The sequence below is a fragment of the Xiphophorus hellerii genome, chromosome 12 (genome assembly GCF_003331165.1).
Source record: "Xiphophorus hellerii strain 12219 chromosome 12, Xiphophorus_hellerii-4.1, whole genome shotgun sequence".
Lineage (NCBI taxonomy): Eukaryota > Metazoa > Chordata > Actinopteri > Cyprinodontiformes > Poeciliidae > Xiphophorus > Xiphophorus hellerii.
Window position 1 is genome coordinate 30,015,024 of NC_045683.1, and position 14,323 is coordinate 30,029,346.

At 42.5% G+C, this 14,323-nt stretch overlaps 1 protein-coding gene across 4 annotated transcripts in view; it reads right to left on the reverse strand.

Annotated features, from left to right (window-relative positions):
- Positions 1-14,323, reverse strand: part of cux2b (cut-like homeobox 2b) — a 133,081-nt gene that overhangs the window by 64,647 nt on the left and 54,111 nt on the right. For all 4 annotated transcript variants that reach the window (XM_032577828.1, XM_032577827.1, XM_032577826.1 and 1 more), the window contains exons 2-3: positions 6,251-6,361; positions 3,246-3,293 (exon numbers count right to left, since the gene is read on the reverse strand). In XM_032577828.1, coding sequence (XP_032433719.1) covers positions 3,246-3,293; positions 6,251-6,361 — 159 coding nt within the window. The remainder of the gene's footprint in view (positions 1-3,245; positions 3,294-6,250; positions 6,362-14,323) is intronic.

A 14,323-nucleotide genomic window follows, 5' to 3' on the forward strand; every position in this document is an offset into this window, starting at 1 on the left:
TATCCTGAGGGGAGTTTTTACCCGCCAAAGTGAGAGGGAGGTGTAAATTGCATCGAGAAACCCACAAAGTCTTTGGCCAGGCTGTTTGGTGTGCGTTCAGCGGGCAGAGAGAGAAGTCTGAGCTCTGCAAAAGAGCGAGGTCTGACGGGCGCCGGCTCTCCCGCGGTCGGTTATTTGAGAAATAACCGTCACATCCCTCGGCCCCAAAGGTGTGCCCAGGACCGCAGAGACGTGTACCATCTCCACTTCCGCTCTGTAAATTTTTATTAAAATCACCTTCATTATAAGACAGTGTTCATTATAAAACCAAAAACGCCGGTCTCTCAGGGGCCCCGTGGATTAATAAGGACAGCGGTGTATTTTAAGCCGTAAACTCAGCTCCTCACTGTCCTTAATCTCCTTCCTACTTCACAAGGCCAAATTAACACCTCTCCTCAGCTCTGACGGGACCTCATTAGCAAACTTCCAGGGAAAGAAAAGAGGAGAGCGGAACGAAAAAAAGAGGAGAAGAAGGAGGGAAGCGACCAATGACAGTCACCAGCTCTGGGATTAACCCTTTCTCCTCCTCCAGCTCGGCGGAAAAACTAGGTCGGCAACGTGTTTCTAATCAGTCGCCTGGTTAGTGATAATTAGAAGGCAAGATTGAACGGGAGAAGAGAGAAAAAGTGGGTGGGGAACGCTGAAATAAAAAAAAAAACGAAAGAAAGGGAACCTGTCATGTTGCGAACACTTCAAAGGAGCCGGCTTCTCCTTTAGAAGTGGCATGATGAGGGTCCAAATACCACGAGGCGCTCCTCTGGGCCTCCGAACCCAGGCTGAGGAGGAGGGGTTGACGGAGAAACGAGGACCCAGTTTGTTCTCACACATACACATCCACGCACGCACACCTGTACGGCGCAGCTGCGGGGGAGCGTTAGCCTACTCCCAACCACGCAACCTGTCCAACTCCAGCCTCCTCTTCACACTCGCCCCCCTCGGCGGCAGCAGGTCGAGGTCCCAGCGCTCACGCTGAGGTCGTGCAGACTACTGCTGGGTAAAGTTCACAAGCCTCTGCAAGCTGTTTGACATTACCAATAAGGTCAAAGTGTATCAGAAAACACCAGAGGATTACAGCGCTGTGGTGCACCATGCGGCAGGCGTCACCGCCCCGACCAAAAACTGCACGAGTCGTAAGACGTGAATGTTAAACGGCTCCTTCTCTGTCTTGGAATAATGAATATACACAAACAAATATGGTCTTCGTGAAGTAACATTAGATGCAGAACTTTGAATTTAGCGTACATTTTCTATAATCTACTAGGGCTGAAACGATTAATCACGACGAATCGATTATTGAAATAATCGTCATCTAATTTAGTATTCATTACCCAGAGTATACAGACTGAAAAAAGGGGCATTTGCTGAAAGAACAACACACTCAGAGCAATAACTAGGCCAAAATATACTTCTAACATTTTGATGTTGGAAGTATTTTTTAGCTGCAGATGCATCCTTTGCAACAGCATAAACTAAAAGAACAATGCGCTATTGCATTTTATGCAATGAAATGTTTCTTTTAAAATGAAACTGAACTGTTTGTTTATCTACAATTTTTAGCAGCTTAATCGAATAATTGTCAGAACAATAACATTACCAAAGAAAAATCATTATTTGAAGCATGGTGGTGGGAGCATCATGCTGAGTGTTGAGGTTCTGTTTCACTGCCAGGGTTGTTGAGGTAGGTGAAATAATCCAGACGGAGGATTAGCCTCAACTCAAATCGACAACAAGTTAGTTGAAACTTGGACACAATAGGGAATAATAATAATAACATCCAAATAATTTTTAATTGATATAATTGTCTTATATCATGTACTTTGTTTGGTCCTGACCCAAAATCTATGGAATACGCTTAAAAGAGGGACATAAGCCAGGAAACCACTGAATCTACCAAAAAGATGCTACAATTTGACTACACAAAGTGTGTGGTTTGAAAGCCTCCACCAAATGTCAGTGGTAGCATATGTATAGTTTACAGTCCAAACCTGTGCGATTTTTTTCTTATTTTTAGGAACTGATGAGGTTTGATTTATTACCAGTCTGCATAGAAAAATTCAAGCTTATAAAAAAAATCAAAAATGACTGATTGGTCCCAATGATAATTGTACAGGAATTTCTCATCTGTACAGTCTACTACATGAGTGTGCTTCCTCAGCCTGCGCCTGCACTTATCAAGTTACACAAGAGAGACCAAGAGGTATCCAGAGAGGCCTGCAGCAAAACAGAAGATAAGGGGGGGGGATAAATAAAAATCATTGCTCATTATCAGCCATCTATTTAATCTACTATAAGGCATCTCTCAAATCCCAGTTGTCAGACATCAGTGGTGTTCAAATTAATCCTTTGGGTTCCCGTTTGCGCAATAAAGACATGGACGGCTTGATTCACATATTTCTGAAACTTTACAGTCGGGAGAAATTGAATTAGCACAGAAATCAGCCACAGAGCCGTGGCTGGAGAGCGTGGCGTGGACCGCGACGGCCGCCGCCCAGGAACGCGGCTGCTCGGGCGCAGTCAATTAGAAAGCATTAAAAAGGAGCTGCCAATAATCACTTCCAAGAGATCTGAACAATCCATGCTGAGTGTTCTCATGTTTACAGATGATAGGGCTTTCAGGTTGGCACTGAGCGGGAGTTTAGAGGTGGTGGTGGGGCGGGAGAGGAGGGGGGGTAGGAAACGAGACTGGAAACATATTTGCGGTATCATTTCCATAAGCCTCTGCTTTGCGGACCATAACGCGGCTCGCAAATGTGATTTATGACCTTGGTTTAATGGCTGGAGCACAGTCTTCGTAGGTATCAGATGACTTTTTCAATATGGCGACGTCAGAGGGGGGGAACGGCGAATGCACCATCTCAACAGGAAATGAGGGCTTGTCTCAGCCAAGAAAATATGAGAAGCCAGATATCTGATCATCTAATGGCAGATAGATGCTACTTCACTTTGACAGAAAAGGCATCAGTCAATACGCACTAGATGAGCAGCAACACGCAAAGTACGCCATGGATTTCTCCCTCTATCTATCAAATCACTCGCTGAAGGAGCGCCGCGGTCCGTTTCTGGTCAATGTTCGCATGGCGTCCAACAGGAGAGTCTCCTTCGACTGATATTTGTGGGACGGAAACGTTGGAAGTCGTCAATAACTACTACTTAGTGGTCTCTTGACTCTGCAGTGTGTGTAATCTAAGCGGAGGCATGCGACTCACCTGCGCCTGGAAACTCTTGAGAACAGGTGCCACCATCTCCCGGACCTCCTATGCACGCACACACACACACACACACACACACACACACCCACACGCACACCAACACACACACCCACACAACACAAAAAAAGGAAACTCTGTCTCAGCAGATTTTACGGTGCAGATGCTCCACCTGTTCAGGAATCAGACTGGCCCCTGGGAGGCACAAACAGCTTGCTAAGAAAGTCTAAAACACCTCTAAGGTCCCGGCGATGTCTGTAGTTTCGTAGGGCGGAGGGTATTACTGGTAAAACTGAAAAGGGTTTGGGTGGGCATGTTAGAAAAGTGGGGCTTTCCAATAGCTTGATTTAGAGCTCAGAAATCCTGACTCGTGCAAGCTCTCGCAGCTGCAGGTAAAGGGATTGTGCTGCCAGCGGTGACAGCCTGATCCCGTCTTAAACGCCTGCATTATACTGACAAGATTCCGGCTCCGCGCCGAGATAGGCAGGCGGCGCGGCAAATAGCCTCAGGGTTCATTTATAAAACATAAAAATATTCTCTTTGACTTCAGCCAAATGTCAATACATGATTATTTCAAAGAAAAGTATGATGAAAAAGGACAAAATCATATCTGTACCATGCATAGATTTAGCTTAGGCATGGTAAATCTTGCTTAGTTTATTTGGGTTTTTTTCCCTTAAAAAGTAAGATGGAACAAAAGTGACAAGTCTTACTGTAAGGCAGAGAAAACAAAAAGTTGATGCACAGATGGCGTCTCAGCAGGTGTGAGCACTGTATTCAGAACAATAATGACATTTTAGTTTGCCTAATGCAAACTGACATTACAGTCAGCTGGGTTACCAGCTTCTGATCTGACAACTGACTAAACCAGCTGACACGTCGTTATTTTGCTAGTAACAGAGCCTCTTGCTTCAAGTGCACCTGCGTAGTAACAGCTCAATTCAGTATCTGATCTGTTTGCCAAAATGGTTTTTTTAAATCTACTTTCAAACAAAGCATTTAGATGTAGGTTTGGTGCCCAAAGGAAAACATGGGGCTGAAAAACAGCAAAAACCCAAATACGGTCAGTATGGGATGCGTGAAGTAAACGAGTTATGCTAATATTCGTTTCTGATGATTGCATTATTCTCGACAGGTTGCCTTGACTACTAGGTTAGAAGCAATTTGATGTGATACAGAAGTGAAAAGTATTTGGCATCTTCAGTTTTACTACAAGATGCCAATAAATGCTACACACTTTCAGTTTCAGAACTCGGTTGCTGTTAGCATTTGACGTTGTTGTTCATGTACGTCTAAGCTAACATTATCCCTGGGTGAAAAGGTGAGTTCTTCAGTCTTGATGTCCCGCTTTATCTATGTTTGAGACACAGCAAGCTAAAAGAGACTGCTAACGGGGCATGCTAGGTCTTAAAGTACTTCGAAGAAGCTTCCGCCATATTTAAAATGTTTGTGACGCAGCATTTTTGCCACTCACCACAACGAGGTAATTGCGAAAGAGTAACAGTAACATAAAAGAAGTGTGAAAATAAAAGCAAATGACTGTATTAGCCGAATAACAATTAGCCACTAGCGGCAAACAACAAGCATGTCCCAGGAGCTCTAATTTGGTGCTAAACGGTTATTTAATTATTTTAATAAGTCTGGACTTAACAGGTAGTTCAGTGCCTAAAAACTTAAACTGAACAAAGCAGTACCCAAAACCACCACAGTATATTTTTGAAATCCTGATATATGGACCAGACAGACCTGGATTGATCTACACGGCTTACAGAATCCTGACTTTTAATCTACTAAGATTTAAGTCTGAATTCTAAAAAAAAAGTCAGAATTGTTTTTTTAATTTTTTTTAATCAGTGGCCCTAATGTTCTTTAGTACATAACCAATGAGGTCAACATTTACAGTAAAAGTCTGCTTATCCTATCTTCGGAAAGATAAAAAAAAAAAATTGTGATTTAATTGTGAGTCAAGTCAAATTCAAAGCCTCTCAAATATTATTACTATCTTTATGAAAAAGATAATAATAAACTATTTTTTTCCTACTTCTAACCAGAGCTCTCAAACTGATCATTAAAGTCTGAAAACACTCTACATTTTATGATAGCTGCATCTATTTGTTTTACTGTTTAGGTACAGAACAAAAAGATGTAATTTAATGAAATGTGTGTGATGGTAGGTGTAGAAGGGATTTAATTTTCCCTTAGATTCAGGATAGTTTGCCACTTACTACAAATTCACATTTGTTTCAGCTGAAGAAATTTCAGAAATACCCCCAGTAGAAATCTGATATTAATGCTGGATCGGCATCCAACGTTGATATTGGCCCCGATATTGAAAAAGATTCTAGATCGGGTATCTGGGACAATGTTTTGCATGTTTGACAAGGTGGTCAACCTTTAGTTTTTGTCAGTTTCAGTTTCTTATTTATTGTACGTTGGCTGCTCTACTCCTAATTGTTCTGACTGGACAAATTAAAGTTGTTTTTACATGTTTGACCAAGCTTGTGAAGCTGTTGGTGTATTGAAGTGTGCTGTACTGGTGCAGAGTTATCAAATAAATTTGCAATCCAGTATATTTGTGTCTGTTTTTAAAATAAGAAAAATTTCAAGCCAAATCAAAAATGTTTTTCTGCTTTGGATCAGTACTGACCGACACTCGGATATCGGTATCGAAAGCGAAAAAGCGAGGTAACTTTTTCATTAACTGCTGCTTATGATTTGGAGTTAAATCCCATTTGTCAGTCATAGATGGAGGCTAATGCAAGGCCTCCGCATCCAAATCTTAATGTCAGGAGTTATCCGGTGACTGTTCGTGAAGTATCCGCGCTCCCAACGTGCGGCTCTTGAATGCTGATTTTTCCAAAAGCCGGAGATAATTCCCCATTGATAAGCACACGCGGGGGCTTAAGTTGCACCACCTGAAGAAGGCAGCCGGTACCTGCTGAGGTGAAGATGAGGAAAATGACACATACTGGCTGAGATAATGGGGGGCAGGGTGCTAGACTCACCTCAGGGACATTTCTCTTGAACTCCCTGCTCAGCTCCACCAGGTGCTTGTGGGAATGTTCGCTCTCCTCCTGCCGACTGGCCAGCTCAGAGGCGACAGAGTTCAGCTCCCTCTGCAAGAACACGAAAACAGAAAAGAGAGAAACGTTGAGGGGGGAGAAGAAGAAGAAGAGTGAAGAGACGCCGCACTTCCACACTTTTCTTTCCGTCTCTCTTTCCATTTTACGTGGCCTGCCGAAGCTCATCTGGCACACAGCTTAGAGAGTGTACATAAATAAAAATACACACTGCTGAATATTAACAATGTAATCCTTCATGATCTCACAGCAGTAATACTTACAGCTAGCCCTGGCCCATAAATAATTAAGCCAAAATAAATCCAATGCCTACAGTAGCAGAAGGCCTTTTAGATAATCAGTATTTGAAATAATCGATACACTTGCAACGGCTATAGAGCGCCAGTGAGCAAGTGGGACGAGAGGGAGGGGGCCAGAGACACACACACAGAGAGAGAGAGAGAGAGGGAAGGAGGGAGGGAGCAGGAGGACGAGTCACGTGTAGAGACCCAATAACCTGACAAACACCCTTACCAACACACAGCTTCCTCCTGAAATAAAACATTGTTTTATAAAATCAGCCAAGACCAGACTGTGGAAGGCACCGGGCCGAGTTTCTGCTGTAATTACCACGGCTTTTGAGTCTATTTCCAGTCTCTTTCCCATCCCCCCTCTCCCTCCAACCTGCACCAATCCTTATATTGATCCTGCATCGATTACCAATACATGACAGCAGCCTCCATGGATTTAACCAAATGACCCTTCTGCAGCAGCAGCAGCAGCAGCCCTGACCGCTATTCCATTAATGCTCCTCCGGCACATTGCTTGTTTACATCTCTGTGTTATGGCCAATCGGAGCTCCACCCCAGCAACGCATCTGATCCGCCATTCAAAGCCGTCTGCGTGGCTGTGCCTTCATCAGAACCTCGCATTCATGCCGGACTCAGCTGCTCGGCATGCCAACCGCAAATCCGATATTATTGATCGGTCATCCAATTCCTGGCCCTTTCAGCAAACAGACAAAAAAAGGAAAACAGATTCCAACTCTGTTTTTTTGTGCTGAAAGCAGGAATAGCATAGACAACTGGATATCGGACCCCGGCTTCGTTCCGACTGCGATTATCAGTAATTGATGAGGAGCCTCTTTTGTAACTGCTTGGCTAAAATAGAAGAAAGTAGGGTAGGGGATTCAATTACCACTGCAAATTCATATATGACGCTGGGAAATTAAATTGACTGTGTTTTAATTAATCTGCAGTCTTAGTTAAAGGCGGTTTAATAAATCATCTCGCAAGGCAAAATAAGAGAAGGAAATGGAAGGATGAAACTTTTAACGGCGGGGCGGCGCGGGAGGGGGGAGCGCCTCGTGGGATGGCGAAAGCCTGCCGGTCAGAGAAGCAGCCGCTAATTGAAGGGCTGCCGGTTCAAGTCCCTGGACAGGCAGAGCAGACGACGGCTCAAGTGAAGATGAGTGTGGTAGCAAAAAGTAAGACGTGCAGAAAAACTATTCTTCACGTTTGAAAAAAACTCTACAAGCTTTTTTGTTGTCAGTGGTAGAAATTTATGGGCCCTTTGTAACAATACAGTTAATTTAAATAACATTGATCTTATATGTAAAAAAAAATATATAGCGCTGCTTAGTTTTTATACACTTAAATAAAACGTGTATAAACGTGCACACGGACGTTGCCATATTGTTTACGATGCATTCTGGGTAGATGATGAATGCTAGGTTGCTGTTTTTTCCAGAATTTTTAGTTTCTCTAAAAAAAACTAGTATTTTGGAAAGAATATTGTAGTACTATAACATCTGGTCAATGTAAAAGGTGGCAGTAATGCACCTTAAGTTGTTTGCCAACCATACATAAAAACACAAGAAGACGACAAATGCTTGGTTCCACAGCGCTAGCTCCATCCAGCACAAACAAGTAGCGTTCTCCCCCCTAAATGTGAATTACAGCGCACTAAGATAGCAGGCAATGCAGAGGTGACACGAGGAAATGAAGATAAGGATGACCAAATGGAGAAAGAGGAAAGAAAATGCTGGTGTTTGTGCAGTTGCTGCTTGGAAGAGCTCCAGTTAGCAACTCCAACAGTTTAGGGTTGGCATCGGTATCACAAAAATGTTCTCAAACATATTTGGACGGTGTGCAAAGACTTAAAGGTGCTCCATTGTCACTTTAAACATCCATTCATCGTCTTCCAGTCTGTTTTGTTTTCCAGTTAGCTCCTGCTAACGGTGCTAGCTCTAGCTAAAATAGTGAACAGCTGATTCACAATCACGCATGTTTGTTTCAACAGGTATCGTGTGCACAATGGCACATGGAAACTTTGAGGCAGCTTGCCTCAATTCAGACGTTTTGTGTTCTGTTTTTCAGCTCTAGCCCACTATAACCTACCCACGTATCAGCCCAGCTACATATTTTAAGATGTAATGAGAGAAATCCAGTTAGGAGCATATTCAGCCGTTACATGGCATTGGTTTCATTAACTTCAAACATGGTGAGTGCAAAGTCTAAAATGCCTGGGATTGGTATCAGGAAAAAGATTTTTCCACACAAAAACAGTCATAGTCTTTTCAGGTGATCTAAAGATAGATCTCATGTAAATACAATTTACAAAAACACTTGCTGCACTTACGAATAAAAATAAACTTTTCTTGAAACTTGAAATCCGTTCATCGGCTCCCATCGTCTGATGACGTTAACTTGACCAAATCAACTGAATATATGTAACATCTGGAATGAACTACAATTTCAGATGTTTGTTTCTTTAACTTTAAAGTGCAACACTTCTTTAAATAGGATTTGGGAGAGTCAATACACCCATTTTGTGCTGCATGTAATAACAAGGGAAAAAATAGGTATTGCATGACAGACCCATACCATGGTAGCAGGTACCAGTCAGGTTAAAAAACAGCCCCTGAAAGTTTGCGACTTCCTGACTGGTCCCAGCCACATGTGACACTAAAACTCCAACATCTCATCTATGCAGATTAGCCATTAATCCTGCTTTGCAGCACATCTTTGGATTGGTCGCTTTGTACTTCATTTGCTGCTTTGGTTGCATTTGTGAAAATAGGTTGGGTTTATCTCTCAGTTCTTCAACTATGAGATGTGGGATTAACATTCAGTGAGAGAATCCATTGGATCTTCACCTTTCCACTTCTTTCTCTGTGTTCTCACCTTTTCTGTACTGCACACAAGAGGAAACAACACGCACAACCTGAGCTGAGATGACATAAAGATGGTTCCTCGCCTAGCTCTACAAAGAAAAGTGGCATTCAAGGCAGCAAAACAAAATGTAGAGACTAGAGTATCTTGATACATTTCCACAAAGTATCTCTCAAAATATTCTAACAAGTTGAGTGCTAGAACTGAAATGAAAAATTCACCTGTGTGCTAGGGGTGTTTTTACTGCTCTTGAAGGGATATTAGGATATAAAACAGTGAGACACACAAAGTAGGTACTTGCAGGATCAGTCAGCTTTGGTCTTTCAGTGACTTTTACTGACAGGGAAAAATCGAGAATACCCGATTACCTGATTTATCCTGTAACAGAACTAATTCGTTCAAACATAAGTAGATTGGATCAATGTGTTGCATTAGGCTTCTTGGCTATAAAACTGAAAACGTGTAAATGAAATCATAATGCCCAGAACTGTAAAGCTTAAATGTAGAAACTGTACAAATGGGCTGCATACACAGTTTTATCCTTTGCTAAGCCAAGCTGTCATGTTTTATTTTTTTGGCAAGGTGGAAAAGTTCTGTGGTACTCTGAGTTTCCAGATATATGGTACATATGACAGAGCAATATGCAACAATAACATCAGCTAAACACGCCCTCTTTTTGAGCAGAGGAATGACGAATTCTCTGAGTAGCTCCAACTGACGGCAGCCTGGCCTATAGTCTGATTAAAGCAGGTAAAAATGGTTTTACAATTTGACTGTGTAAGGCGTTGAATGTCCATCTCCAGATCACCATAAAAAAATTACAACAAAATTCTAAGGTCATGACAAGACAAGAATTTCAATTCAATTTATTTCTATAGCGCCAATTCACAACACACGTCCTGTCAAGGTACAAGTCATTTCTGTTCAATCATACATCTATTCCAATTGATCCTACTAAACAAACTGTGTATTAAGTTCATTATTCAAATTAGTTAAAAAAATATCCTACTCCTTCCACTCAATTCATAGTTACTATACAAAATGGCAAAGCATCAAAAGTGACCCTCATAACAGATAGATGTGACAACACTTAGTTTCACAAAATGCACTTCATCTCTTCACATTTGTACTCCTGTAAAACTGCAATCAAATGTTGATAGATTCTCAGACTGGGATTGAAAACAAACTCCCAAACTGAACTCAATGTTAGTATTTTACTATTTTTTCCCCCAAAATAAATCAAGTCAGCAAAAAACAGAGGCTCTCTTCCAATTTAGAAGTGAAAACTGTTTTAAAATGACTGGTCACCATCACCCTATTTCTCAATTGAACTCCTAATAAAGTATCCAAATACTTGGCTAGTGTGGCATTCCCTTGAATAGTACCGTCACTGAAAACGGATTTTACCGCACGGGATAAGGCGACGGGACTTTATAAATTCCTGTTAGCCCTTTCACAGTCCATCTGGGATGAGCCTAGCTGGAGATTAGAGAGGGCTTTCTGAGCAGTGGGCAACCTCTGCAGGATTCAAATGGCCCCGGACCAGCTAATCTCACCAAGAGAAAAATTCCTCAAGAAATGACATTGAGTGGATCTTTTTTCTTTCTTTCTTTTTGAACTGCTTAAGATATAACAGTATGGTGATTCTAAGTCTGCCGGTGCTTCTGTGGCCTCTGTGTGGAGCTGGTTTCAGCTCGGATGATAAGGATGCTGGATGCTCATGCAGTATGCAAGCCAAACAGTGCAATCATTGTAGCATGGTTATTCTGAAAGCATCCCCACAGTTTCTAGACCATTATGAGGGAGGGGAGCCTGGGCAACAGCCCATCAAATGAAACCTCCTGCCTGTCCTTCTGGAAAGAAGTGAGGCAGAACAGGCTGTTTGCTACTTTGGTTGTCTTGCTACGGCTGATGATGGGAGGAACTCCGCAATATAGTGCTGCTGAAATAGTAATGCCGTCTCAGGAGGCGAAAGTACTAAGATTTTTCCTCTCCTCTATAATCAGATGCGATACATTTCAATCCACAAGAAGTAGACCTCTGATGAGATTCACTTATTTGCCTTCACTATGGAGAACTCCCTTTTTATTTATTTATTTATTTATTTTTTAACATCAACGTCCAGAAGCCTTCCTCAACTCCAAATCGAGGTGAGTTGCAGGAAGCCGGGCTTCTCAGACATGGTTTGACAGGTTTTAAGAAGGACAACTGGGAGCAAATTTTAAGTGTGTGGCAGTCTGGTCAATACAGAGCCTCTGTCATTAAGCCTCTGCCAGTCAAACATCCAGCCATAATTGATGAGTTTCCTCTGGGGAGGGTGGAGCTGTCATAGGGACCGGAGGGGCAGGGACGAAAGATTACGAGCAGGGAACCGGTCCTGTTGCGCTTGAGTCAATATGCCAGGGGAAAGCAATTTTAGAGACTCCTGACTCCGAAAACAAAGACCAAGAAAACAAGAAGATTATTGGGTTTTAAACGGATAGAGCAACAGTCTAAGTGGACCTGCGACTGAATGACATGTCAGAAGGAAATATGCTGTGACTCCGGGAGTCATTTGGCTTGCTTAAAAGAAAAGCAGCCAGAGATGAGCTGTCTTCTAACGTTTAAATTAGTATGGGCCTGGGAAGGGAGCTTTAGCCTTGAGATGCTGAATTTATGTTTTATCTCATATTTTTCAGTAATAAATGGGTTATATTGATGACCTCGACTTATACAGACGTTTACAGTGTTTCTTTTGAAGAATTTGTGGTACTCCGTAGAACATTTTGTAAGGTCCAAGAATACCGACTACCGGTTAGCCATCGACGATGATGATGCTAGTGCTAAACTTAAAAGCTAACTTTTAATATGTCTGGACTGCACTCAGTCATCTCCAGCTCAAACTCTGAAACACTTTGATCAAACCTGAACTGCATAAAATTACAACTGACTTTGTTTGGTCAAGTTTAAAAGCTTATATATTCTCCAAAATATTGCTGAAATCTCCTTGTGTGAACCCAGTATCATGTGTCCTTTTATCTTCTGTGCTCAATGTATAATTATATACTTACATTCCTCCATTTTTTTTCTGGAAATGTTGGCATCTAACACCAACTAACATGACCTGAGCCAGTTAAGCATCTTAATCTTAGTACAAATGCTGGACTTAACATTCCCAGCAGAAAAAGATGTGACAATCGGTACCAAAGAGGAGTTTTGTTTTAGCTGAAATGCAACGCTCACTTGTGTAGCAGCAGAACAGATTTGACATTGATTCATTAAACCTAGTGCATCTTGATTACATCTGTACTCGTAAGCTATTTTCTGGCCTTTCTCAAAGACAAACCATAGAGGAAAATGTTGACAACTAGAGAGAGTTTGGGGCGGAGGGGAGAAAAAAAGTTTCCAGGTACTGCAAAAATGAGGTAGACTGAGTCTCTTTTGTGTAGAATAGGCATGGACAGCACAAATTAAAAGAGAAGGAGAAAAAAAACAGGAACAAGGAGGAGAGAGGGGAAAATGCAGATGGGGTATTATTTTTCTTTTTGTATCCCATTTAATTGCAATCATAGGCAGATGTCTGAAAGTGTGACAGCATCAGCAGAATTGCTGCTGAGAGCACAAAAATCTTTGTCTAAAAATAATCAGACATTCTGTGTGCTGCTGTTTGTTATAATGGTAATCGATGCTGGAGGCTTTGAATTCCATCAATTTATAGATCCACTCTGTTCTGCCTGGTGACTGAACTGCCTCACCCCCCTTCCCCCACTCGTGCACACACCCCTTCAACGGCGCACACTCTTGCACACGCAAGGTCTCGCAACAAAAGAGCTCTTTGGTACACATGTGCTCTGACATCTGTACTCTGGGGGTCTGCAGCGAGGCAGTGAAGGGGTCGCTCTGTGATTAAGATAGGTGCAGTTTCCTTTCACACGCTGTTTATCGCCTCCCGTTCTCTGTGAGGCACAAGACTGTCTATGGCCGCCTCAGATTAGCCCCACATCGCAGACGCCACATTCGAGAGGGTGCGCTGATCAATAAATCAAATCACCGCAATCAATAGTCCCAATCACTGCAGTCTAGTCTGGACTCAACATTATTATTGGCAACCCCCCGCCCCTGTCGCAGAGGAGAGGAGGCAGGAGTTTGGAGAGGGGAGAGCGGGAAAGGCGTATATTGGCGTCTGTCCAGAGTAAAGATCCAAAATGGATTCTGATCTGGCCTCTTTCGACTGAGCAGCAGTTGAAGGCACAACAAATAGACTATGTCTATGCATGCGAGTGTGTGCGCGTGCGCTTTTTGGACTGTTCAGAGAGAAAAGGGCGGGAGAAGCCTCTGACCTCTGTGACCCAGCACTGCGAACGCAACCGGAGTAAGCGGCTTTTGACAGGCACAACATTTGGGAGGTCTGCAGTCACCTGGCATCTCTCTCCAATTGTTTTTTTTTTGTGTTTTTTTTTTCAAAGTGCAACAGATCTACTCTCCATGAGAACAGCGAAAGCTGTTTTAACTCACAGCAGCATCTGAGTACTGTCAGACCACACACACTCAGGACAAATCCTGAGTGCATTTCATCCCCAGATTTTGTCTCCAACAGCCACAAGTTTCAAAAGGATGGCACTCAACTTAAAAGTACCATGGAGCCACAGAATCACTGAGCAGAAATGATAGAAATATCTTAACAGTAAAGCAACCACTGAGGTGCTGCGTACTGCTCTGCTAATGCTAACTAGCTAATGCCATTGAGAGGCCACACACAAAATCTGAAGTATAAGGTTTGGTTGTGGTGTGTGATGTGGAGCAACACACCAAACTGATTTCTAGGGCCGTTCACCTGGTTTTTGTATCAACAAAATTTTAACTTACA